General features: G+C 50.8%; 4 protein-coding genes across 4 annotated transcripts; 2 read left to right on the top strand and 2 right to left on the bottom strand.

The window, feature by feature from the left end:
- The first annotated feature begins 6 nt into the window (after positions 1–6).
- Rnf225 (ring finger protein 225) lies at positions 7–12883 on the top strand. The gene is made up of 3 exons (XM_078033013.1): positions 7–8032; positions 11463–11532; positions 12258–12883. Exon 1 carries the CDS (start codon positions 1103–1105, stop codon positions 2078–2080), a length of 978 nt encoding a protein of 325 aa, XP_077889139.1. The 5' UTR covers positions 7–1102; the 3' UTR covers positions 2081–8032; positions 11463–11532; positions 12258–12883.
- On the bottom strand, positions 4447–18700 carry LOC144371082 (uncharacterized). The gene is made up of 4 exons (XM_078033284.1): positions 18632–18700; positions 7714–8460; positions 7282–7375; positions 4447–4937 (listed from the first exon to the last, which is right to left on the bottom strand). The coding sequence occupies exons 1-4, from the start codon at positions 18698–18700 to the stop codon at positions 4918–4920; spliced, it is 930 nt and encodes a 309-aa protein (XP_077889410.1). The 3' UTR covers positions 4447–4917.
- On the bottom strand, positions 16019–23165 carry LOC110597312 (uncharacterized). The gene is made up of 3 exons (XM_078033014.1): positions 22312–23165; positions 21351–21486; positions 16019–19319 (listed from the first exon to the last, which is right to left on the bottom strand). Exons 1-3 carry the CDS (start codon positions 22963–22965, stop codon positions 19165–19167), a joined length of 945 nt encoding a protein of 314 aa, XP_077889140.1. The 5' UTR covers positions 22966–23165; the 3' UTR covers positions 16019–19164.
- Znf584 (zinc finger protein 584) lies at positions 22294–27320 on the top strand. The gene is made up of 3 exons (XM_078033020.1): positions 22294–22462; positions 23158–23284; positions 24351–27320. The coding sequence occupies exons 2-3, from the start codon at positions 23167–23169 to the stop codon at positions 25349–25351; spliced, it is 1119 nt and encodes a 372-aa protein (XP_077889146.1). The 5' UTR covers positions 22294–22462; positions 23158–23166; the 3' UTR covers positions 25352–27320.

Here is a 27320-nt window from a genome sequence, read left to right on the forward strand (position 1 = left end):
GATGCCCTAGAGTGTTCCAACAGGTATTGGGAATGAGGGAGAGGATGTCCATGATGTGAGACCTGGGTACCTGTGGATCATCCTGAGGTCAGGCTCCCCAAAAGCACGCCCAGGTAGAGGTAAAGAAGGTCTGTTGTCTGGCCCACAGTCATCCCAGCCCTGTGTGCAGGCTGGTCAGTCCAGCTGTCCACCTCTTAGATGGGTATGCTGGCTTCACTATTTGGGTTGTGGCCTATAGGTCAGGCCCTGTACTCACAGGGTGCTAGGAGAAGCAGGAGCCTGCCCAGGCAGCTCATCTGGTGGCTCCATAGTGGAATGTTTGGTTTCACAGTGCATTGAACCTGTGTCCTTGAACAGGAAGCTACGTCCCCCAGCCCCCTTAAACTCTCAGGCCAACCCCGGACTTGGGATCCTTGTCTTACAAACTCCAGTTGCTAGGGTTACAGGGGCACCAAGGTAGATTTTGAAAAAGGGTGGTCACATCCCTGCCTGCCCAGTATCCTCATCCATCAGCCCAAGTCAGGCTTGTTGTTCCTGGCAAGCCTGGTCTTGGGGGTGGGGGAGCCAGCCAGACAAGTTCAGCAGGTGCGTGGGACCTGTGGGGGGTGGCCCCAGGTCAGACACCCTCCCCTAGGGAGGGGCACTCATACCCAACAGCAGGCAGACCAGAGACTGGGCAGTACAGGAGGGACACCCCAGCAGGCAGAGGAGAAGGCATCACAAGGTAGGGAGGGTTGCTGATGTCCCTTCACCTGTGGCCCAGGATACTTCACTGATCTGGACACATCCTTATCTCCGGAGTTGACCCTGGTGGGTCCTCCGTGGCATCTTGGGTGCCACAGCCAGGTCTGCGACTCCCACTTAACCTTGGTCTCCTGCACCTATTCCTTCCTGGAGTCCACACAATCTACAAGTGGCTTCAGTCTCTGCCTGGACCTTCCGAGGGCCCATCCCTGACGCCTTGGCTCCTGTTAACCTGACAATCCCCCCTGTTCTGGGTAACCCCCTCAGAGCAGCCCCTTTTCTAGAAGTCCTCCCTCTGGCATCCTGCACGCTGCTGCCCTTCCCCGCCTGACCACCTCTCCCTGTACGTTGGGTCCAGATGCCCTGCCCGCGGCCTCCCTGGCTCCGCCGCCTGCGGACCCAGAGTGCGAGCCCCAGCACGCCAGGCGCGCCCTCTGCACCCCACTTGCCAGGTAGAGATGAGGAAGAGGACGCAGAGGAGGATGAGGGCGATGGGAGCCCCAGCTCGGGCCCCATCCTGCCCCCCGCGTCTCCCATGGAGTGCCTCATCTGTGTGTCGCCCTTCGACGGTGTGTTCAAGCTGCCCAAGCGCCTGGACTGCGGCCACATCTTCTGCCTCGAGTGCCTGGCGCGCCTGTCGCTGGCCACGGCGGGCGGCGGCGACGCGGTGGCCTGTCCGGTGTGCCGCGCACCCACGCGCCTGGCGCCGCGCGGAGGGCTGCCCGCCTTGCCCACGCAGCCTGGCTTGCTGCCCCGCGACGCGCGCGCGCCGCCACCACACCAGGGCTCCGTGCGCTTCGACCGCCGCCGCGGGCTGCTCTACCTGCGGCCACCGCCGCCGCCGCCGGGGCCGCGCAAGAGCCGCGGCGCGCGCGCTCCCCCGCCGCCGCCTCTGCGCCTCGGCCGCCCGCTGTCGCGCCGCCTGACGCTGAGCAGCCCGGCCTGGGTCTTCAACGCGGCCGTTGCGCTGGCCGTGCTGGTGGCCGCGGGCCTCGTGGTCTCCGGCGTCTACATCTTCTTCCTCATCCCTCACGCTGCCTCCACCGGCCCCGTGCGGCCGCAGCTGGTGGCTCTGGCCCCTGAGCCCGGCTTCTCCTGGTTTCCGCCGCGACCCACGCTGGGGCCACCCTGGACGCCGCGCCCCACCAGACCTGACCTGGACAACACCCTGCCAGGGACTGCAGTGGGTGCGCTGGAGCGCGAGAGCGTCCGTAAGGACCCAGCCCAGCCAGACGGCACGCTGGACGACCCATCAGACCGCACGTGGCAAGCAGGGGAGGGCCCCGGCTGGACCCCACGACTACGGGGCATGAGGAGGGTGTGGGGACCTCGATGAGTGCCTCCGCGCTGCGCCTGGGATCCTCTGGGCATCCCCTGGGCCTTAGCGTGTGCATTCCCAGCACCTATGTCTTCCGACTGGGCAGGGCACTTAGGTAGTACCACCACGGACAGCAGCAACCACCGCAGCGGGCCCACATGGATCCTCTGGGAACACACCTGACCCTCATGGGAGGCCTCCTGGAGATGTCTCTGGCTGATTCCCATGGCTGTCCAGCTGAGGGTGCCCTGGCTGGCCTGACGTTTGTAAGGGTTTTCCTGGAGGTCATTGGTGAACCTCATCCCTGTAAGATCCAGTTGGGAGTCTAGTGGAGTCCAGCTGGGCGCTACCCCACTGACATCCATACAGGGGCTCTGAACTTGAAAGAGGGGCGCAGAAGAATCCCCAGCCGGCACCAGGGTTAAAGGTTCTGATCCACTCTTCCTTGGGGTGCACTGTAGGTCAAGGGGTCTTGGAGAGAAAAGTTGCTGTTGATATCTTGTGGTCATGCCCCTCCACTGTTCCTTGCAGGGACAACTATCCCACACGGAGTGTGAGCTTTTCTTTTCACTCTACTGCCTGCAGGATGCACATAGGAAGACAAGCATGCCCCTGGCTGGAACTCAGGCTCAGAGGGGCAGGGGTGACCTGACCAGGGATGATTAGGGCCCTGTCTCTGTCTTTGTCTCTCTCTTTAGTACCAGAGATTGAACCCAGAGGCCCTTAACTGCTGAGCCACATCCCCAGTCCTTTTTACTTTTTTGGGGGGTGGGGTGGGGTGGTGGCAGGGGTGTCTTGGGGACTGAATTCAAGGGCACTCGGCCACTGAGCCACATCCCCAGCCCTATTTTGTATTTTATTTAGAGACAGGGTCTTGGGCTGGGGATGTGGCTCAAGCGGTAGTGCGCTCGCCTGGCATGCATGCGACCCAGGTTCGATCCTCAGCACCACATACCAACAAAGATGTTGTGTCCGCCGAGAACTAAAAAATAAATATTATAAAAAATAAAAAATAAATTAAAAAAATGGAGACAGGACCCACTGAGTTGCTTCTCACCTGCAATTGCTGTGGCTGACTTTGAACTTGAGATCCTCCTGTCTCAGCCTCCCCAGCCACTGGGATTACTGGTATGCTCCACTGTCCCTGAACTATTTACTATTTTTTTTTTTAAAGAGAGAGAGAGAGAATTTTAATATTTACTTTTTAGTTTTCCGTGGACACAACATCTTTGTTTGTATGTGGTGCTGAGGGTCGAACTCCGCTGCACGCATGCCAGGCAAGCGCACTACCGCTTGAGCCACATCCCCAGCCCCCTGAACTATTTACTTTTTGAGACACATCTCTCTTAGTTGCTTTGGGCCTTGCTAAATTGCTGAGGCCCAGCGAGGACATCTCATGAAGACTGGCTGCTACCCTGTTTCTAAGTCCCAGCTTGCCTTCACCTCTGAATCATGACCCTGCAAACCTCCCAACATGCTGTGGGGCAGATGTGGTCATCATGGCTTACGGAAGCCAAGGTGGCCCAAGTCAGACACAAGATGTGACTAGAGGAGTCCTGGACTTACCTGGTTAGCCTGAGTGATTCTGGCCTCTTTTCCTGCCTGAGTCCCTTCACCCTGACTAATTTCCAAGGGTCAATTTTTTTGTTATATATGTAGTTATATATGATGATAGAATGTATTTTGACATAACATACATACTTGTGGGAGTACATGATGTAGAGTTTCACTGGTTGTGTATTCATGGTGAACATAGGAAGTTACTGTCTTTCCCATTCCCATCTTCACTCTCTCCCCCCACCACCACCAATCTGCCCTGTCTAATCCATTACAATACCCTCCCACCCCCAGGGCACCTAGCAGCCACATATCGGAGAAACCATTTGGCCTTTGTTTTGGGGGATTGGCTTATTTCATTTACCAGGAAAGTCTCTAGTTCCATCCATTTACCAGCTAATGCCATAATCTCATTCTTCTTTGTGGCTAATATTCCATTGTGTATATGTACTACATTTTCTTGATCCATTCATCTATTGAAGGGCACCTATGTTGGTTTCAGAACTTAGCTATTGTTAATTGAGCTGTTACTGTACTATGCTGATATTTAGTATTGCCTCCCCTACCAAGCTCACAAACCAGGGAGTGGGATAGCTGGGTCAAATGGTGGTTGCATTCCAAGTTTTCTGAGGAATTTCCATACTGCTTTCCAGAGTGGTTGCACCAATTTGCAGTCACAACAGCAATGTACAAATTCATCATTTTCCCCACATCCTCACTGATATTTATGGTTATTTGTATTCTTGATAATTGCCATTCTGACTGGAGTGAGATGAAATCTCATTGTAGTTTTAATTTGCATTTCTCTAATTGCTAGAGATATGGAACATTTTTTCATATATTTATTGACCATTCATATTTCTTCTCTTGTGAAGTGTTTGGTTCCTTTGTTCATTTTTGATTGGGTTATTTGTTTTTTTGACGTTCAGTTTTTTGAGTTCTTGAGTTCTTTATATATCCTAGAGATTAATGCTCTGAGGTGCATCTGGCCAAGATTTTCTCCCATTCCGTAGGCTCTCCTCACATTCTTGGCCGCTTCCTTGATGTGAAGAAGCAGGGGCCAGTTTCCTTCTCCATGGCTCCATCAGCTCTGCGGAGCCTCTCCTCCAGCTCCCGTGGAAGTTGGAGTCTCCTAGTTTCACAGCAGTCTTCAGGGAAGGTGGCATGGGCTCCCAGGAGAGGCCGATGGTAGCTACCTTCTGCACAGACTGACCACAGGCCTTGAAACCCCACTTGGTGTTGGGGGTTCACCAAGGGATGGGGAGGCTCATGTGTGATGGGAAGCTCCTGTGTGATGTTCACATGTCTGTCGCCAGCACTGGAAATGCAGTGGGTGCCAAGAGGTTACTGGGGGAATGGTTACTGGAAATTGGTGGCATCACAGATCACTGAGATGCAGCCTGGGAATGCTTGTGGGTACCCCAGGCTTGCCAGGGCCCCAACACCCTGGCTCAGGCATGTCTTCAGAAGTAGTTCAGGTGGCAAGCCAGAGGAGGAACACCAGGGAGTCCAGGGTGTGTCTTCCCAGACCAGTTCTTGCCCCACACCACTGTGAACATCATCCGTGGGAGCTGGGGTTAGCACACTGGGTCACTGGGAAGCCACACCCTTGCCTCAGGAAGGAAACCAGCCCGCAGGAGCAGGGCTGGTGGTCCCTTCTCTGGCTACTGTAACAAACTATCCCCAACTCAATGCCTTAGGACAATACATTTATTATCTTACAGTTCTGCAGTTCAGAAACCCAAGATCATTTCACTGGACTAACATCCAGGTTCAAACAGTTCTAGTTCTTTTTGGAGGCTATGCAAAAATCTGTGTCCTTAGTTTTCCCAGCTTCTACAGCTGTCTTCCTTGGCTTGGCACAGTTTCTTCAAAGCCATCAGCATAATATCTACAAACCTCTCTGACCCTTCTCTTTCACTTGAAAAGACTGTGAGAGTACCCTGGGTCTGTACAGATCATCCAAGATAACTCCCATCCCCAGACTCTTAATCTAATCAGTCTACAAGGTCCATTTTTCTAGGTAAGTTAGCAGACTCACAGGTTCTAGGGATCACCACCTGGACACTTTTGGATTCTGAGATCTCCCTCCTCATTGACTCTCCTCCACCCCAACCTGAGGGAGTGAGGGTGGGCAGACCTGGCCAGAAAGGGATCCTTGGCTGGCAGTGAAGAGAAGCCAGAGAGTTTGCCGTCTGAGGAGGACCCTGGAGGAGGGAACCTCAGGGCTGTATCCTTAAGTGCATTCAAGAGCTGGCATTGAGGTAGGTGCATATCCTGCAGAAAGGTAAATGAATCTGGGGACGACAGGTGGAGGCTGGGGTGTGGGCAGAGCTGTCCCCTCCCTGTCCTAACTAGCTGCCTTGGAAGAACTACTGTGGCTTCTGCACCATTCCAGTCTGGGAGCCTGGGCCTTATCCTCTCCTTCCCTAAAAGGAGGCTGATGACAGAGCCCAGGTGTTGCTGACATCCATCTGTAGATTACTACTTTGGTTCCTCCTTGCCCACTGCCCACAAAGGGGCTGCCCTAAACCACCCAGCACAGGACCACGGGGTACTTTTTCACCCCAGCCCATTCCCCTCTCATCTTGGGCTCGGGAGTTGCACCCTCCCTTTGCCCACCCATGCCCACTGGACACCACCTCTGGTCCCATGGCCTTGTCACTTAGCCCCAATTTTGTTGTGCCTTGATGCCCAGAAAGTGGAGACAGCTTCAGACTCTGGCACAGGTGCCCAAGAGGCCTGTGTGGGCCAGACCTTCGTTCTCTCTTCTCTAATATGGGCAACAATAAACCCTCAATGAGTGACTTTTACATCCCAGGGTTAGGGGACTCAGGAACAAGGACTGACCTCACACTGCAGATGAAGGGCTGAGCAGACTGACCCCTTCTTCTGGCCACCACACTGCATCCTCTGCCAAGCTCATCTTCCCAAACCTTCCCTAGTCCTGTCTCCCAGCTCTCTTCCCCACAAGCCAGGAGGGATGTCAGGGTCTCCACTGTTTGTGATCTATAATGGTTAATTTTTTTTTAATATTTATTTTTTTTTTAGTTCTCGGCGGACACAACATCTTTGTATGTGGTGCTGAGGATCGAACCCGGGCCGCACGCATACCAGGCGAGCGCACTACCGCTTGAGCCACATCCCCAGCCCCTATAATGGTTAATTTAAATCGTCAACTTGATTGGATTAAAATGCTGAGGATTAACGGGCTTCTGGGGGCTGGGGTTGTGGCTCAGTAGTAGAGCGCTCGCCTACCATGCATGAGGCACTGGATTCGATCCTCAGCACCACATAAATGTAAAATAAAGATACTGTGTCCACCTAAAACTAAAAAAATAATATGTAAAAAAAGAGGCTTCTGGTGTGTCGGTGAGGATATGTCTAGGAATGACTGGCATGTGGGATAGCTAACCAAAGTGGAGACCCTCCCTATATGTGGGCAGCCCAGTCCAATAGATTGGAGGCTTGGATGGAATAAAAGCTGAAGAACCAGGAAGTGGCAGCAGATGCAAGCTAGATTCTTCTTGACTTTGATTGCTGCTGGGATGGTAGGAGGGCATCAGACTCTGGCTCCTCCACTCTTCCCAAGTGGACTCTGCCAGTGATTCTCCAGGGAGTTTTCAGAAGCCTTCATCTTGGATTGGGGCAGCACCACTGACCTCTCTTGTTCTGAGGCTTCAGCATCTTGGTCCATGCTGCTGCTGGTTCCTCCAGCTCTCCAGCCTGCCATGGCCACTGTGGACGATCCAGCTTCTGGTTGTAGAAGCCAAGCTAATAAACCCCCTTTTCATAATCATACCTCCTCTGGCTTCTGTTCCTCTAGAGGGCCCTGACCAATACAGAATCCTGCCAGGGTCCGAGAGGCCCCTGCCCAGACCCGACAAGTCCGTGGCCAAGAGGGGCCGTCGCTGGACACTGGGGGGTGCCAGGTCCAGACTGAAGATGGTAAAACAGGCTGCCCAGCAGGGCCGGGTGGGCTGCGGGAGCTTTCTTCAAAATCCCTGCTCACCTCCGCGGGGCAGCCTGTTTTCCCTCCCTCCTCAGTTCTCCTCCGACGCACTTTTCGCCTACACATTGGGCCACAATCTTACCTCCTCCCTCGCCCCGTCCCGGGCCACCCGGGAGAGCGGACTTTTATGGCTAGAGACACAGATCCCGCCCTCCCTGCGCGCCGGGAGCCCCCAGCCTGGTGGAAGGAACCGGGAGCGCGTCAGATCTGAACGGCCAATCAGAGGCGAGAGGAGCCCCCAGCCTGGTGGAAGGAACCGGGAGCGCGTCAGATCTGAACGGCCAATCAGAGGCGAGAGGAGCCCCCAGCCTGGTGGAAGGAACGGCCAGCGCGTCAGATCTGAACGGCCAATCAGAGGCGAGAGGCCCGGCGGTGAGGCCCCGCCTTCGCCGCACCGCGAGGTCTGCGCGCCGCTCTCGGACCCAGCGCCAGGCCCGGGCGGGAACGCCAGAGTGGCGGACCCGTCGGGAGCCTGAGGCCTGCGTGGCTCTGACGACGCGCCGCCCCGAGCGCCAGGGGTAGATCGGGCGTGAAGGGGGTGGAAACCAGCGACTAGGGGAGGAGCGAAGGGTGTGGCCGCGGCTGCCGGGCCGAGCGGGACGCGTGAGCGCGGAGGAGGGGTCCTGCACCGAGTGCGCCAGCCGAAGGGGGCGCGGCGGCCCAGGCCGTGGTTAGGGGCACCTGCTGAGGCGCCTTGGCGGCGCAGTGAGCGGTGAGAACACTTAATGCGGCCCGTTGGTACACGGGTAGATGAGGTTGTAGAGGAAGAGTGACGAGTCCTGCTTCCCCACACGGTGAGGTCTGAACCTTGAGAAGCAGCTGGGGCAAGCTCGGAAGCAGGGTTTGTTTAAAAAGGGGCGACAGACTTCTGCCAGGGAGGCGGGGCCTGGCTGGTGTCCCTGTGCCCAGAGGCAAGGTGTTCTGCCCTGGTTCTACCTCCTAGGGTTCCTCCGTTCTCCTCCTCCCCTCCTCATCTTTCTCCTTCCTGCAGAGGTGACTGGGCCCAGGAGTGCCGGGTGGGAGGGCCGACCGGTGGGAAACCGGGGGGGCTGAAGGGGGAAGCCCCTATTTATTTATTTTCAAAAATGGAGTCACATCAGTTTCTTACAACAACTAGAAAACACCTATTAAAAAATTTAAAAAATAAGAAATATGGCAAAGGGGCCTGGGACTGTGGCTCAGTGGTAAAGTGCTTGCCTGGCGTGCATTTTCCCCTCCCTACTGGGATGGGTTACCTTGGCAACAGGTTGGAGCAGGGGCAGGTTCTTGATAAGATCCCTCAGGGGACAGCCTCCAACTTCCCAGACTCACTCAAAATTGGCCTCCTTGACCGGACCTGGACCTGACTCTATTTACCCATCTACACAGACTGCCTGTCTAATTCTGGCATCAATGGGAAGGAGCAGGGTTTGGCTTCCCCATCCTAGGGAGTGTGACAGTCACCTGCATCCCCAACTCCCTGGGGATGAACATGTCCTTTTTTTTTTTTTTTTTCCTTTTTTGGTAGCAGGGATTGAACCCAAGGGTGCTTAACCACTGAGCGACTACCCAGTCCTTTTTTATATTGAGACAGTCTAAGTTGCTTAGAGCTTTGCTATAAGTTGCTGTGGCTGGGCTTCGAACCTGGGATCCTCCTGCTTCAGGCATCCGAGCCATCCTGCCTGATTGCTCAGATTCTAACAATGAATCTCTCTGGTTCTTTGTCATATTTTTATTTATTTATTTATTTGGTGCTTGGGGATTTGAATCCAAGGCCTAATGCATGCCAGGCAAGCACTTTTCCACTGAGCCACATTCCCAGGCCCCTTTGCCATATTTTTTTATTTTTTAAAAATTTTAATAGGTATTTTCTAGTTGTTGTAAGAAACTGATGTGACTCCATTTTTGAAAATAAATAAATAGGAACTGGGGTTGTGGTTCAGCGGTAGAGCGCTCGCCTCTCACGCGCAAGGCCCTGAGTTCCATGCTCAGCACCATATACAAATAATAAATAATAAAGTCTAAAAAAATGTGTAAAAGAAAATAAATAAATAACAGCAGCTTCTACCTCAAGGCCTGTCCTAAGGAAGGGGGCGTGACCCTTGTCCTTGGAAAAACCCACAGAGCCTTTCTAGACTCCCTGCTGAGTTGTTTGTCTGTAAATAACAGGAGAGATCTGTGGCTTTGACTCCGTCAGGCTAGGTGAGGACCCATAGCAACCTCCTAGCAACCACCAATCAGCATGAGACAGGGAGAATACCTGGGATGCCAGATGACCCCCCAGTAGTTTACAGTGGTTGATAACGTGTTGGGAAACCATGTAGTTTAGTAAGTACACCCTTCGAGGCTTAAACCAATCAGTTCAAAGGAACTCCCCTCTTGTACTAACCAATCACCCCTACCCAACTTGTTCCCGCCAGTGAATGAGCTAGTCAATGTTAAGAGTTGTTGTTTGATTTTCCCGCGGCATGGAATGATTTGCCGTGTGATGTTGTGACGCATAGAGTATCCCCCAAAACCTATAAAATCTCACTGGACAAAGGACTGGGACCACTGTGTTGGGAACGGTTGTTGTGAGTCCAGGCTTGAGCTTGCAATAAAGACTCTTGTGTGATTGCATCAGATTCGGCTCCTGGAGCTCTATTGGGGTCCCACGAATTTGGCATTACTGTTGATGGACCTTTATTTTATTCATTTATTTATATGTGGTGCTGAGAATCGAACTCACATATGCCAGGCAAGTGCACTACCGCTGAACCACAACCCCAGCCCCTGCCATATTTTTTAATCACTCTGGTTCAACCCATGGGCTACCACTGAACTACACCCCAAACCAAATATAGCTTTATTGAAGCTTTTTTTTTTTTTTTTTTTGCAATTTGCCCATCCATGCAATTCATGGACAGCAGAGCTGTGGGACAAAGTATCAAACAACATTTTTTTAAAAACTCCTTAGCAGTCAAATCTCATTCCTGCCTGCCCTCATCCGGGTAAGCCATTCATCTATTTTGCCTCTAAGGACTAGCTTGTCTGAGACTGGGCCTTCTGCATTGTCGAGCCTCAGGGTGTCATGGGACCCGGATTTCTGGGTAATGTAGTTCGTGTGGTGCTGCAAGCCTGCTCCCTGCAGGGCCAGACATTCTGGTTGTGTCCTGCATTTGGTGCGTGCTCTCTGACACTGTTTCTGGAAAGGGTGGGGTAACCACTGACACTGAGAGCCCAGTCTGTGTTTCAGGAGGAAGGTCCAGGCTTGGGTTTGTGCTCAGTATTGCGAGATGTCCCAGAGGCTGCTGAGTGGCGGCTCTGCATGGACAGAAGCTCTCAGCTCTCCTGGGTGGAGACTTCTGAGTGGTCAGAACTGCTGTGTGGACCAGAACGCACCTAGGTGTTGGATTGTGGGGAGCAATAAGTGCCCCCAAGGGTCTGGACAGTGAGAACAGCTGTCTAGTTCTTAAACCAGGAAGGTGCAGGTGTCACAGTGCCTTCTGTGGAGGGCGCCTGTGTCAAGAGGGGAATGCAGAGAGGGGGTAGGAGCCAACTCTCCTGAAGGGAGAGTGACTAGGGATGGAGTCCATGGCATGGCGATGAGGTAGGTAAGAGTGTCGGCAGGGCCTGGGTCTGGGTTGACTTTTCTTCTGTGGGCTTGTGTGTCTGCTGTCCCTAGAGCTTTGGGCTTTCCTTTTTTCTCCTTTTATTCTTTTCTGCTTCTTCCTTCCTTCCTATTGGGGACTGAACACAGAACCTCCTGCATGCTAGGCCAGCCTCTGACTACAACTGCGTCCCTTTTTATTTTATAAATTTTTATTTATTTATTTTTTAATTGATTTCTTTTTTTTAATATTTATTTTTTAGTTCTCGGTGGACACAACATCTTCGTTTGTACATGGTACTGAGGATCGAACCCAGGCCGCACGCATGCCAGGTGAGCACGCTACCGCTTGAGCCACATCCCCAGCCCCTTTATTTTTTAAAAAAAAAAATTTTTAGTTGTAGTTGGACACAATACTTTTATTTGTATTTAATTATTTTTACATGGTGCTGAGGATTGAACCCAGTGCCTTGCACATGCTAGGCAAGCACTCTACCACTGAGCTACAACCCCAGCCCTGCCTTTTTATATTTTACTTTGAGACAGAGTCTCACTAAGTTCTGCAAGCTGGCTTTGAACTTGCCGTCCTCCTGCTTCAGCCTCCCCAGCTGATGGGAGGCTGGACACCTGCCTATTGTTGCTGCAGACTGGACACAGTGTCTAATAGTAAAGTAAGAGGCAACCAGACCCTCAGAGGTAGAGGCTGTTATGGTTTAGATATGAGGGGCCCCCAAGCTCAGCTGTGAGACAATACAAGATGGTTCAGAAGTGAAATGATTGGGTTATGAAAGCCTTAACCTAATTGGTGCATTAATCCACTTGAATGGTGGTAACTGTAGGGTGTGGTAGAGGAGGTGGGTCACTGGGAGCGGCCTTTGGGGCCTATATTGTGTCTTTGTGGAATGGAGCTTTATGCTTCCAGGCTACCCTGAGCTGCTTTCCTCTGCCACACCCTTCTGTCATGATGTCTTTGCTCACTTCAAGCCAAAGCAATGGAGTAGCCATCTGTGAAGGAGAACCCCCCAAATAACTTTTCCTTCTCTGCTTCTTCTTGTCAGGTCTTCGGGTCACAGCAGTGAAAAGGTGACTGAAACAGGTCTGAAGGAAGGTGGAATCAGGATATGTGCACTGTGCTGCGGGCCTTGGGGAAGTTTGATGCAGTGGAAGTGTGGCAGGACCCTTCCCGGTCAAGGGCCTGGCAGGGTCCATCTGTCCACACTTCTGCCCCCAGGATTGGCTGAACCCATCCATTGCAGGGTTTGGTGACACTTGAGGATGTGGCCACGCATTTTTCCAAGGGGGAGGAGAGGTTCACAGTGTGCTCAGAGGCCTGTGCCACAGGGTGATGCTGGAGAGCCTTGAGCTCTTAAGCTCACTGAGTCCGTCCCTCCTGCCCTCCTCAGCATGCTGCCTCACCCCTGGGAACTTGGGAAGGCCAGTGCACCCCAACACTGGACCACTCGCTGCTCCCTTGGCTGGTGCCGTGGGTGCTGGGGCTGTGCACATGCAGTCCTTGACTCCCCTCGAGTGCCCCTGAAAGCAGCCCCAGCAGCTGTCACCTCAGGTTTTATAGGGTAAGGTCTAGGGGCTGGGCTTTCAGTGGGCCCAGCGGATCCCACTTACCTGTCCCTGGTTTGGTTGGTGTTATGGCCCCTTTCTTCTATAAATGTACCCTCTCTTCTTCCTCAGTCTTTTTTTTCTTCTCAGTACAGGATTTGAACCCAGGGAGCTGCCCATTCTGCACAAATGCTCTGCCACTGAGCCCTCCACAAGTCTTGAGGCAGGGCCTGCTGAGTTGCAGGCCGAGCTTGATCTCTAATAGACCATTTTCACAAAACAGCAGATTGTTGCATGTGCCCAGCTGACTCAGGGCTACAAGGGTCCGACAATACCCAGCTCATAATGGCATTAAGGCCACATGGTTGCCTGATGGCTCATAGGTATTCGTTTGTTACTAAAGGTGCAGTAGCAAGCTAGAAAGTCTCTCCAAGGTAGAGAAGGTACAGACTTGCTCCTAAATCCTGTTGTGCTTTGCTACTTGCTGGAGGCTCCATACTGGTTTGTTTGTTTGTTTATATATTTATTTATTTAATTTGTTACCAGGGATTGAACCCAGAGGTGCTTAACCACTGAATCACAGGCCCAGCCCTTTTTTTGTATTTTTTTTTTAAGAGACAGGATCTCACCCAGTTAGGTAGGGCTAAATTGCTGAGGCTGGCTTTGAACCTGCAATCCTCCTGCCTCAGTGGCCTGAGCTTCTGCAATCCATACAGTATTCTCACTTGCCACAAACATTTCAAATGTTGAATCTGCTGAATCACAAGCCAGGTAGTAGAGTAGGCTGCCCTGCAGCCTGAAGTTGTTTCAGAGCCTTCTTTCTTTCTGGTTCCCACCCCAAACAGGAAGCTTGACCACTCTGTGGATAGTCAAAGAAGTAGAGTCAAACATGACAGGCTTACAAGTGCTTTGCCTCTGGTCTGTTGTGGTAGATAGAATCAGACACCACCGCACCCAGCTTCCAGTACATCTCTGGATGAACTCGTCTGGTTCACTGGCCCACCCTGGTTACTTCCCCAGCCACTGAGTACATAATTGGCATAGGCATACCAATACCTGGCACAACCCACATCACCACGCTGACCCCTAAAGTGAGTCACTTTGCGAGAAGGCTAAATGGAAGCCTCTGCCTAGATAGCAAACTGGAAAGAGCAGCACATCCCTGGAAGAAATGCAGATTAGATCCACAGTCAGACTTCAGCAGGGCTTCACAGAGGTAGCAGTCCTTGAATTTGCATAGGTTTTCTCTCCTACTCTGTTTGCCTGTGTCTTATTAAGTATCTAAAGTACTTGCTACTTCTTATCAGATGCACATAGTATAATGTCATCAACAAAGTGATTGATGTGGCACCTTTGGAGTGTCCAGATGATCAAGAGCTCTGTGGGCTGTATGATGGCAGAGAGCAGACTGACAGGTCCTGAGGCACCAGTGTGAAGGTGCACCGTTGGTCTGGCCAGGCAAAAGCAAATGGTTTCTGGTGGTCCTTTCAAACTATGTGCAGAAAAAGACACCCATTTTTCCGTGGCTGCATGCCCAGCGCTGGAGGCTTGTTGCGTGTTGCAGTAAGGGCACTACCTCTGGAACAGCAGGGATAATTGGTGTCACCACTGGATTAAATCTGTGGTTGGGCTGGGGGTAGAGCTCAGTAGAGTGCTTGTCTCACATGCATAAGGCCCTGGGTTCAATCTCCACCACACAAACACACACACACACGCACAAAAAAAATTACTGTGGTTCACATTCATCAAGATATGCTAACTTCTGGGCTGGGGTTGTGGCTAAGTGGTAGAGCACTTGATTAGAATGTGTGAGGCACTGGTTTTAATTCTCAGCACCATATATAAATAAATAAAAGTTCATGACAAAATACTTTTTTTTTAGAGTGAGAGAGAGAATTTTTAATATTTATTTTTTTTTAGTTCTCGGCAGACACAACATCTTTGTTTGAATGTGGTGCTGAGGATCGAACCCGGGCCGCACGCATACCAGGTGAGCGCGCTGCCGCTTGAGCCACATCCCCAGCCCACAAAATACTTTTTAAAAATGATAACTGCTGCACAGGCAGAACTCATGAGTTACATGGGAATGTGATGTGCACAACCACCTCTGCTGTTCTAAAGTCTGACTGTGGATCCAATCTGCATTTCTTCCAGGGATGTGCTGCTCTTTCCAGTTTGCTATCTAGGCAGGGCATAGATATACAGAGGCTTCCATTTAACCTTCTTGCAAAGTGACTCACTTTGGGGGTCAGCGTGGTGATGTGGGTTCTGCCAGGCATTGGTATACCTATACCAATTATGTACTCAGTGGCTGGGGAAGTAACCAGTGTGGGCCAGTGAACCCAAGGAATTCATCCAGAGTTGTACTTGAAGCTGATGCCATGATGCAGGTGTAATCCAGTGACTCAGGAGGCTGAGGCAGGAGGATTGCAAGTTTGAGACCAGCCTCAGCAACTTAGGCCCTGTTTCAAGATAAAAAGACCTGAGGATGTAGCACAGTGGTAGAGTTCATCTGTGTTAGATCCCCAGTGCCGCCCCCCCCCCCAGAGAGAGAGAGAGAGAGAGTGTTGTACCTGAGTTAAGACCATCTATCAATGGACCATTATGGGCTCCACTTTAACTAAAGGACAATCATGGTGTTTGGGGTTTGAGGAACTGTCAATTTACACACAGTGTTCAGGAAACCCCAGAAGGGCTGGGCATATCCTCTTCCCCAGTGTAGTCACTCTGACAACTAGCTGCAAGTCCCTCTGGGAAGGCATGGAAGAAGACTGAGATTGTGCACTGTGCGTGCGCCAGGGATGGAACTCAGGCCTGGCACAGGTGGACAGGCAATCTGCCCTGAGCTGCACCCAGTCCAGTGGTGCCTGCTGTTGACAATGATGCCAGGTCCTTTCTCAGGAAAACCTGGTCTCGTCTTCAAGCAAAGTGTCTGCCAGGCTGTGAGCTGACCTGTCTGAAAACTGAGGGGCTGTGATTCTCTCGATTCTCTCCCGGCAAATGAAGTCATGTCTTTGGCACCAGAACTAGAGCTTATCTTAATAGTCCACACACTACTCACTTATTTATCTTACCACTGACTTTGGCCCTGCCTTTCCAAATGAACACTATTTTTGTTTGTTCTAGTTAGTTATACATAACAGTAGAATGCACTTTGACACATCATACATAGATGGAGTATAACTTATCATTTTTCCGGTTGTACATGATGTAGAATCACACCAGTCATGTAGTCATATATGCACATGGGATAATAATACACTATTTTTTTAAACAAGTTTATTTCCACAAAGTTTGATCATTCAACCAGAGATGTTTTTGTGGCCCCCACTTTATGAATCTTTATGTCAAGAAGACCCCTTTTCCTGAGGGAAACGGGATACATTTTCTTCCTTTTGTCTGAAAGAGCTAGGAGTGGGGTTGCAAGGAGCAGAAGTTTGGAGGTTGTTTTTTTTTTAATATTTATTTTTTAGTTCTCGGTGGACACAACATCTTTGTCTGTATGTGGTGCTGAGGATCGAACCCGGGCCGAATGCATGCCAGGGGAGCGCACTACCGCTTGAGCCACATCCCCAGCCCCAATAATACACTATTTAAAAAAAATTTTTTGAAGTTGTAGAGGGACAGAATGCCTTTATTTTTATTTTTATGTGGTGCTAGGGATTGAACCCAGTGCCTTGTGTGTGCCAGGCAAGCACTCTGCTAGAGGTACAGCCCCAGCCCCACTAATTTCTTTTTCAAATTTTAAAATATGTTCTTTTTAGTTATGCATGACAATAGACTGTATTTTAACATATCATACATACGTGGAGAATAACTTCCCATTATTGTGGTTCTCATTTATTTTTGAGAACTGTAATCAATCAACCACCAACTGAAGACCCCTGCGGGTCAAGGCATTCCACTGGCAGACGCGCCCACCTGTACTGGATAGTTAACCACACCAGTGGCAGCATCTCTGGTTATAACTGGCCTGCAGAGATCTTCATGGCCGCAGTTCTCTTAGTTTCTCAATCACAGTAGTGGAAGAAACCTCCCTCCTCTTCTGGTAGAGCATGGTTGGGAATGGTGATGTGTTTCCTATTGCTGCCACAACAAATCAGCACAAATCTCACAGCTTAAGACAAAACACAGATGTAGTACCTTAGAGTTCTATTTCTGAGGTCAGAAGTCCCGCACGGGGCTCAGTGGACCTAAACTGAGGTGTCAGCAGGGCTGCACTCCCTTCTGAGGCTCTGAAAGAAATCTTGCTCATTGGGATTCAGAGTTCAGCTTCCGGTGGTTGTCAACAAGGTCTTGATGTCCTTGCTGGACACCAGCCCGAGGGTCATTCTCACCTTTTTTTTTCACCTCAAATATTTTTTGATTAAAATAGTCCTAAAGACAAACAGTTGAAACAAAGCACATAAGAAAACATTTAACAACCACATTCTTCAAAGAGGAAGTGGTGAACATGGATGGATTTGCTTTGCTGCTCTTGGTCATACCACTCAGTGGTTCTCAGCATCAAAGAATCTCTCCCACAACAAACGCACACCACACACGTTTTGCACAGAATTTCACAGGTTCGTGGCCCCTCTGAAGCCTATTTATGGACTTCATTTTCCAAAGTGGTGGTTTCTAGAAGTTGACTCATCTTCTTACATACATCCTAGAAACGCCACCTTCTCACATCTTCAACTTATTTTATAAGGAATCAATGTTACCAGTTAAAAACTACCCAAGTGGTGCATGTAATCCTAGCAGATCAGGAGGCTGAGGCAAGAGGATTGCAAGTTCAAAGCCAGCTTCAGCAACTTGAGTGAGGCCCTAAGCAACTCATCAAGTCCCTGTCTCTAAGTAAAACACAAAAAGTGCTGGGATGTGGCTCGGTGGTTGAGTGACCCTGGGTCCAATCCCAGTACCAAAAAACAAACTATCTGGAATAATAATGAGCAAAAACATCTAGTTTGAAGACCTTTATTAAATGATTGTGGGTGTTGCTGCCTATCTTTTAAAAATGAAAAATTCATTTCAATAAAACAAATATACACTGAAGCTGTTTTCCTTTATATTAAAATAAATGTGTTCTCATTTATTTTTTTATTGTTTAAAGAGAGAGTGAGAGAGAGAGGGGGACAGAGAGAGAGAGAATTTTAACATTTATTTATTTTTTCTTAGTTCTCGGCTGACACAACATCTTTGTTGGTATGTGGTGCTGAGGATCCAACCCGGGCCACACGCACGCTAGGCGAGCGCACTACTGCTTGAGCCACATCCCCCTCATTTATTTTTAATATTAATTATCATTAATATGTAAGAGCACAGTATGTCACCACCAAGCTTCATATTCTAGACACACTTAAGATCACCAAGCTCTGTCAGTACCCTTGGGAGTGGGGATCAGCCTGTCCATGTTTGTTTCCTGAGCTTCTGCCTTAGAGCTTTTTGTCATTTTCCAGGGTTTGCTGAATGGTGTAGAGGGTATGAGAAGAACATGAGGCTGTTTCTGTCTCAATTCCAGCTTATCTCCAGTGCTTTCTTGAGTCTGTGAAAGGTGTGCTGATTCTTTCCTCAGAGCCTCCAGTTCCTTTAGTGTCTTGTGCCTGTCTGGATGATGCTGGATCTTTTTTGCCAAAGCATCATGCTCTGGGCAATTTTTTTTTTTTTTTTTGTATTCGTTTGGCTTGAAGATTCTGCTTTTTGGGCCCAGCATTTTTCATGTGCTCCAGCAATGCTGCCTTCTGTTTCTTTGTAAAAATTGTTTCCTAATTTTCCATTTCTCTGAGATTCGTGTCAGATACCTGTAGGGTTCTACCCATTGAAAGTCCACATTAAGATGGTTGGTTCTGGCTGTGTCCTCCTTCTTGGGGTCTAGAATTGCTTGCAGACTCACTGTCCAGTCATCTCCAGCACTATCTGCATCACGCAGGAGACGATTCCCTAGACCTTTGCTGTCAGTCATGGCACCCACGGTGCACCCCATTCTCCCCTTCCACAGGCCTCTGCCTTCTCTGGCTTGTGGTCTCCTTCCTCCGTCTTGAGTCAGTAATGGCCGTTCGGTTTCCTCTCATGCTTTCAATCGCTCTTCAGTTTTGTTTTTGTTTTTTTCTTTAATTATTGTCTCTCTCACTTTTTCACTTGTGTTCTTTTTTCGAGATGGTGTCTCACAGTGTTGCCCAGGTACGAACTCCTGGGCTAAGCCATCCTGTCACCTACACCCTTGAGCAAGTGGGTCTAGAGGCACATACTACCAAGTCTGCTCCTCTTCTGCTTTCCAAGGTCCACAGGAATAATACAGGATATAATCCCTGTTTTAAGGGCAGCTGATTAGCAACCTTAAACCCATCTGCAAATTAATTTTGCCATGTAAAATAACAGTCACAGGTTCTGGGGATTACAGCAGAGATGTTAGTATTTAGCTAATGACTAGAGCACAAGACAATTCACGGGATGAATCCAGTCCAGCAAGCCTGTCCTTCTAAGCCTCTGGCCTCCCCTCCACTTCACACCAGGGGAGATCTGGCATCTCTGTCTCACTGACTCCAGGCCACCAGTGAATCCAGTTCTTAAGCCTTCCACAACTGAGCAAGAACATCAAATTGGAAATTTTAGTAAATTGCAACGATGTCAGCCCTGTTATTAAATTCCAGCCTCCTTGACCTTAGAATCCATCTCACACATTTTCCAGTTTCCCACCGATGCATTAATGGCAGTCTTGAAGTTTCTCCATGTGAAGTCATTTTTCTCTCCCCGAGAAGCTGAGATGTAACCTAGTTTTGGGTCTAGCAGCCTTAGGTAGAGGTCATGTGGCTCTTGCTGAGAATGGGCATGTGGCCCAGGTGAGTTTCTCTCGGGTTTTCAAGCACAGCAGGGATAGTTTTCTCAGACACTGAAGAGCAAACTACTGCTGGCAAGAGAGACTCAGAGGCCTTGGGAACTCATTTCATCTGGGTCCAACCACATATTCCCATTGAGCTTCAGTGTAACATTTTTACCAATTGTTTTAATTTTCACACAAGGAACTTAAGACTTAGCAAGGCTGCCACAATTGATGCAAATCAGCCCCCTGTTCAACTGAGATTTTTTTTTTTTTTTGTACTGGGGATTGAATCCAGGGGTGTTTACCACCAAACTAAAGCCCCAGTCCTTTTTATTTTGAGGCAGGATCTCACTAAGTTGCCCAGGTTGGCCTAGAGCTTACGATCCTCCTGTCTCAGGCTCCAGAGTTGCTGGGATTACAGGAGAGCATCACTCACCCTGTGACACAAGCATCTTCACAATGCTTGGCTGTCACCAGCAGCCAGTGCCCAGTGGAGTACCTTAGAGGAAGGGGTCACCTTGTCCCCTCTTTAGTAAGACTCTGTAGTCTCTAGGGAAGCACTCAGCCTGAAATGTGAAGTGGGAAAAGTGAAACCAAAGTGAGGAACCAGGAAGCAGGACAAACAGCCATGAATGCAGGCTCAAGAGAGAACCTGGTTAAGAGTGGTAACTTGTCTGACACGGCTCAGGACCAACTGTGTGATGCCTCTCACTATGTGACCTACTCCTTGGTGGGGCAGAACAAACTCTCTTCACAGAACTAACAGTTTTCAGTGACTAAATAGGTATCAATGGGCTGGGGATGTGGCTCAAGCAGTAGCGCGCTTGCCTGGCATACACGGGACACTGGGTTTGATCCTCAACACACATAAAAATAAAGACGTTGTGTCCACCTAAAACTAAAAAAAATATAAATATTTAAAAAAATATGTATCAGTCCATAGCATGTTAAGGAGTGGCCAGCATCTTAGAACTGGGCAGTAAGAGGGAGTGAGAGCCGAACGCAGTGGTAAACACCTATAACTCCCGTGATTCAGAAGGTTCTGGCAGGATCACAAGTTCAATGCCAGCCTCAGCAACTTAGCAAGACCCTATCAAAAAAAAAAACAAGACTCAGTGGTAAAGTGCTCCTGGGTTCAATACCCGGTACCAAAAACAAGGCAGAGGACAGTTACAGGAATCAGTAAGCAGGTATGAAGGTAGACTGTCCAGCAGATCAGGAGGAAGATTGAAAGTTGGCAAGGCTAGTGACCTTGGCATTCAGACACGAGAAGGATAGCTCAGGTACCAGTATAAGAAGACCCCAGGGAGACTCCCCCCACCAGTTTCAATCTCCACAGCTGAACCTCTCATGCTATCCCTGGTTTCAATTCTATCTAGATCATGAATCAGTGCCTTTGACTGTACTCCAGTTGGGTAAACTCATGGAGCTTAAAGATGACAATCCTGTGGGGTATGAATAAGCTGGTGAAAGTCCAGTCCAGGTGAGACAACCCACCTATGTCAGTATGTGGCTACTGACCATGAGCTGGGGCAGTTTCAGCTGTGCCCACCTCCACTGGAGACAATAAGGTGTCACTGAGGAATAGAGCTGCAAGGATTATCAGAGGATGTATGATCAGGACAGTTAAGGAAAGGTGAATGTTGCACAGCTGAGCTCTAAGAGAGAAGGGACACAGCCAGGGGACTAGACTCAGAGAGCTATCAAGAGGATGGAAAAATAAATCAGGAGTCAGGGACTCACCAAGATCTGAGACGGCATGGACCAGGAAGCAGATGTGAGATCAACCCACCTTGAGGGATGGTCACCAGGGACAGGTCTCCTTTTGGCCTGTCTGCCACAGCTGATTTTGGTAGTGGAATGTTGAAGCAGCCAGACCTTGGGGATGACAGATTTTTATGAATATGCCCAGCTGAGGCCAATACACCCTGTGACAAACACCAGAGGGTAAGAATAAGCTGTACATTGAGCACAACACTGAACTTCACAAACTGAACGTCCAGGAGAAACGCCCAGGAAGAGTACAGTAGACCCAAAATGGACCATGTTAGTACAGGCAGTGCCTGACGTTTGTACAAAGTGGCTGAGCTGGACATCATCTGCTGTGAAGATGTAGACTTGTACCCCCAGTCTTGACCACCCATGACCCCAGGGTAGAATGTGTGAGGATGTTCATGTAGCTGATAGGAATAGGAGGTGGCAGTGTGTTCATCCCAGCACCAGTGGCAACTTCCAAGGGCAACACCGGAAAAGTAGAGGAAAACAGTGAGCCCTGAAGTCACGAGTGCACAGTTCTTCAGCATCAGCCCCAGGTAGATGCTCCTCTGAGCCTTGCTCCTTCCAGGAGACAAGGGCCACGACCATGAGTACATCTTAATTAGGGCCAGCCTCCTGACTTTGCTATATCCAAGACCCTGTCTCCAAAGACACTCAACCACGTGCCACCCCTCCTTCGACAGGCCCCAATTCTGAAATGACACCATGTCTGGAAATGGGGTAGGCTCGGAGCCTACTGTGCTGAGGACAAGCGCAGGGGACACTCCCTGGCACCCCTCTCTTGTCTACCAGCGGTCAACTGTCGCTTTTGCTGCGGGGAACCGACCGCCGATCTTCCTCCGATCCTCTGCTGCCCGGGACCCCAAGCCTAGGCTTTCTGAGCGGACGCTACGCCCAGGGGGCGACCCGGCGACACCCCAGCAGTGCGACCTCCAGGACCTGGGACCGTAAGTGTTTTCTGAAGAGCAGCTGCTCACCGCACAAGTCACGAGATTCCCGGTTCCGAGGCTCGGCAGCCTCCGGAGCGCCGTCCAGGGCGCAGCCGCCGGGCCCACTCCTGGGCCCTTCTGGGCCCGGACGGACGGACGGACGGACGGACAGACGGACGGGCGCGCGGCGCGGTGGCGGGTGAGAAATGTAGTCCGCGCCCTCCTCCGTCGCCTTGGCCACCCCCGCGCGCCGATCTCGGGGGCCGGGTGCGGCTGAGGAGACGGCGGGCGCCCGGGCCAGGGCCGCGCGGCGGGGCGGGACTTCCGGCCTGTGGGGCCGTTGGGCACCGGCGAGCTGGACCGGGCGCGGGAGACCGGCTTTTGGAGGGCAGGTAACGGGAGGTGTCCACGTGGCGCACGGGTTCCCATGGCCGGCCCCGCGCAGGTGAGCGCCGGGACAGGCCGCGTCCGGTGACGAGGACGCCGTGCCGAGGGGAGGGCCCGGTGCGGGCAGGGGGCCGCGGCCGCCAGGCAGAGGCACGGTGAGGCCAGGCGCTGGAGGCCGCGCCCTGCACCGGGGTGGCACCTGCGCCGGGAGGGGCGCGTCCGAGAGGGCCAGCGGCCGGCGCGAGATCGGGCGGGCCGTGCGTGGGGCCGCTGGCACCTGTCGCAGCTGTGGTCGGACGCAGGGCTCAGAAGCATCAGTGACACGGGCCGAATCCTTCTGAGGTGGGGCCTTGGAAGAGGAGAGGTATGAGGGTGTGTGTTGGGGAAGGTTGAGCCCCAGGAAGAGCAATGCCCGTGAGTGACTTGGGACACAGGGCGAGGACCTGGATGGGTGCAGAGTCCCCCACCATTGGTGGACTCGAGTCTCAGTGGAATCCACCGTTGTAGGGCCTGGTGATGTTTGAGGATGTGGCCGTGCACTTCTCCTGGGAGGAGTGGGGTCTCCTTAATGTGGCCCAGCGCAGCCTGTACCGTGATGTGATGCTGCAGAACTTCGCGCTCGTCAGCTCCCTGGGTAAGTCTCTCCTTCACCGCCAGCACCCTGACACCTCGGCCGTTCCCCCTGGACCACGGGGTCCCTGTCTTAGGTTTTGTGAGGGCTAGGCCTGGTTGTGCCCTCTCTCTGCCTCTTTCCGAGCAGCCTGTAAACACCTGTGGCTCCAGAGCCGAGGGGAGCAGGATTTGGGGGGGGGCAACTGTTTCACTGTTTGACCCCCGAATCCCACACACCTCTGACTCTCTGGCCCTTTTACTGCTGAGGACATGTCCCTCCTTGCTCCAGGTTTGCTTTCTTTTTCCACAAGAAACTATAGGGCCCTCCCTGGACCAGGCCGGAGCGTGAACTTGAATCAGTACCTCATTCTGGGGAATACTGCCATCCTAAGTCTTCTAGATCAGAGAATGGGGTGTGGGCTCGTTTATATAGTTCTTTAGTTTTTCTCAACATCTTAAGTTTTCAGTGTTCAAAACTTAACTTCTTTTGTTAATAATGTATTCCTTGGTGGAGCAGGGAGATGCCTTGGTTTCATTGACAGGCTCATGGCATGCTGGATACCTGTGTACACTGGCATTTTGTGTTGAAGTCAGTGACTGTGCCTTATTCCCTCCTTCCTTTTCCGTTGGGACACTGTGCAGTTTTGCCTTCTCCGTACCATGACTCTCAGGCTTTAGATAACCTCACCTAGTGGCCTGTGAGATATGGATATATCCTTAAATGTTTTTTGAAGACCAGCTGCTGTTTCGTAGTCAGTTTTGCTGGGACAAACACCTGCCTCTTCACAGTGCTCACTGTCACCAGCATCCAAGGCCCTGCTGACAACCTTTGGATACAAGTGTCTTGGTAACCACAGGTTTCTTCCCTGCATTGCACCCCATTTTCTGTCCTCATCTCCATCCAGGTCTTCCTGATTCTGTGGTCAGTAGAGCCCAGTTCTGCTTGTCCAGCCTTTCTTCCTCTAGACCTTTCCCAGCAACTCATAGCAGTTCTTTGGAGTCCCTTCTGGGAAGGTGAGATGTGCACTGGTGATGAAGGTACCTCCCTTCCAGCCCAACTCCAGCAACGGGCTTTTTCTTGACTTCAGGTTGTCTGTGTAGAATGAAGGATGAGGATGCCCCTCCCAAGCAAGTGAAGAGTTGCAGAGTCGACCTGTCAGAGAAGCCTTTTGTGTATGAAAGGTTTGTGAAGGATGGCCCAGTCACCACAGGCTTCCTCCAGCAACAGGTCACCCCTGGGAAGCTGTGCAGGAGCACTAGGCACAGAGCGGTCTTCCCCTCCAGCTCCAGCTGTGGACAGCAGCAGAGAGTCTGTGCTGCTCAGAAACCCTTCAAGTGCAGCAGCTGTGGGAGAAGCTTCCTGAAGGCCTTTGCTCTCCTTGACCACTTGATAACTCATTCTGAAGAGAAACCTTTCAGGTACCAAACAGGCAGAACTGCCTTTGAGGAGAAATCAACTCATATTAATCACAGAAAAATTCACACTGGAGAAACATCCCATGTGTGCGATGAGTGTGGGAAGGCCTTCAGTTACCCTTCTAAACTGAGGAAACACCAGAAGGTTCACACAGGCATAAAACCTTTTAAATGCAGTGAATGTGGTAAAACCTTCAGCCGCAAAGATGCACTTGCTCTGCACCAGAGGATTCACACTGGAGAAAGGCCTTATGAATGCAGCAAATGTGGGAAAGCCTTCAGCGTTCTGTCCACCCTCATCCGACACCGGAAAGTTCACAATGGAGAAAGGCCCTATGAGTGCAGGGAATGTGGGAAGTTCTTCAAATATAACAATAGCTTCATTCTTCACCAGAGAGTTCACACTGGAGAAAGGCCTTTTGAATGTGAGCAATGTGGGAAGACTTATGTGACCCGTTCTGGCCTGTATCAGCACTGGAAAGTTCACACTGGAGAGCGGCCCTATGAGTGCAGCCTGTGCGGGAAAACCTTTACCACCAGGTCCTACCGCAACCGACACCAGCAATTCCACACTGAAGAGCGGTCTCATGAATGCCCAGAATGTGGGAAAGCTTTCAAACACAGTTCTACCCTCCTTCAGCATAAGAAAATTCATGTTGAAGAAAGGCCTTAGGAGATCAGGGCATGTGGGAAAGCCTTCAGTCACTGGCACCTTGCTCAACACAAGAAAGGGGATCAAGATGGCCTTTGTGCTGGTGGTGGTGGTGCACACCTGTAATCCCAGCGACCAGAGAAGAGGAGGCAGGAAGATCGCAACATTTTTTTTTTTTGGAGAGGGGAGTGCCAGGGATTGAACTCAGGGGTACTCAGCCACTGAGCCACATCCCCAGCCCTATTTTGTACTTTATTTAGAGACAGAGTCTCACTGAGTTGCTTAGTTCCTCACTTTTTGCTGAGGCTGTAAACTTAGAGGATTGCAAATTTGAGGTCAGCCTCAGCAACTTAGTGAGACCCTGTCTCCAAATAAAAAAATATAAAAGGGCCGGGTGCAGAGGCACATGTCTGTAATCCCAGCGGCTCAGGAAGCTGAGACAGAAGGATCATGAGTTCAAAGCCAGCCTCGGCATGACGAGGTGCTAAGCAACTCAGTGAAACCCTGTTTCTAAATAAAATACAAATAGGACTGGAGATACAGCTTAGTGGTCGAGTGCCCCAAATTCAATCCCTGGTACTAAAAAAAATAAAAATAAAAATGATGACCTTTATGAGGATGCTAACTGAAGGAAGCCAAGCCTTGAATGTCCCACCAGTTCCCTGGGGAGATGGCCATGTGTACCAGGTGTGTGGGAAACTCTTGGGAGCTACATTGCACTCTGACCTGCCCAGGGCTGTTGACATGGTCATCATTGCCAGTTTCTGTGACTGAAGTCATCTCCCCTCCACCACCTGGCAGGTCCCCACAGTGTGCATGTGTCACCCAGTTGGTGCAGGAAAGCTGACCTCAGGACCCCTCCCTTGGTAGAAGAGAATTACCAATGGCAGAGCCCATAGCAGGCCACTTTTCCTCCCCTTGCCAGGTTAGGCAAGTACGTGACCCAGCTCTGACCAGGAGAAGCTGAGCTGGACTCTGCTGGGCCTCCTCAGGGGTATTTCGCATTCTCACAGAAACCATCAAAACTATCAATGTGGTGCTTGCCAGACCATGGTACAGGCTACTTCCTGCTGCTCTGGAATAAGGGGCAGTAAGTTTGACACCTGGGGGTTCTGATCCCTTGTATGGAAAGATGGTGCTATGAATGAAGCAAATCGCTTTTGTGGGGCTCCCTACTTTTTGTCTTGCCCTCATGGCAACAAGAGAATGGCAGAAAATAGCTGTAGTTGAGGTTGGCCTCATTTGCACTGGTTCCTGAGTCCTTTAGGGAAAGAGTTGTAGTCTGTCTGGCTTATTTGTGGGTCCAGAGCTCAGCCTGAAGAAGGCAGTGGTTGGTATGAGGGCCTCGGTGTGTCTAAGGACAGCAAAAGGTCTCTTGTTCCCAGGGATTTGTCCATATCTTCCAGCTTTGTTCAGAAGCTTTTGCAGAATCAGCTCAGAAGCCAGATCTCTAAAATCTAGGATATGTAGGTAAGTTCCAGATGAAACCAGTTGGGTAAGGTGAGTGAGTGCAGAAATACTGAGTGAAGTAATGTAAATGGGGTCTAGGAAACTGGAGGGCCTGAGGCACTCGTAGGGAGACATACACATACACAGTATTCCAGCAACTGTGTTTCCTGGGAGGAATCCAGAACTCCGCAGGAATTACTGGCCTGTTCTCTGTGGCCAGGAACACTGGCAGTACGTAATCTCCAGGTTTTTGATTCTTCGCCTCCTTGAGCTGTTGTCCTAGGACTGAGAGAAGGAAGATCCAGGCATCTTGGGATGTGGCTTCTGGGCTGCAGCTAGTGCTCCCGTGTCTCCAGATACCGTGGCCTTCGTCCTTGCAGTTTTCCAGCCATGGTGGCAGGGCTTTCCCTCCAGAGCTCCAAGAAGAGAGATGGCAGGATCAATATATGGATCAGATCTTCTAAATTGTGGGGTCTTGTGACTTAAAAAAAAATTGGAAACTATTTCCTCAAAAGATAAATAAAATGTCAGTTCAGCTAAA

The sequence above is a fragment of the Ictidomys tridecemlineatus genome, chromosome 15, assembly GCF_052094955.1.
Source record: "Ictidomys tridecemlineatus isolate mIctTri1 chromosome 15, mIctTri1.hap1, whole genome shotgun sequence".
Taxonomy (NCBI): domain Eukaryota; kingdom Metazoa; phylum Chordata; class Mammalia; order Rodentia; family Sciuridae; genus Ictidomys; species Ictidomys tridecemlineatus.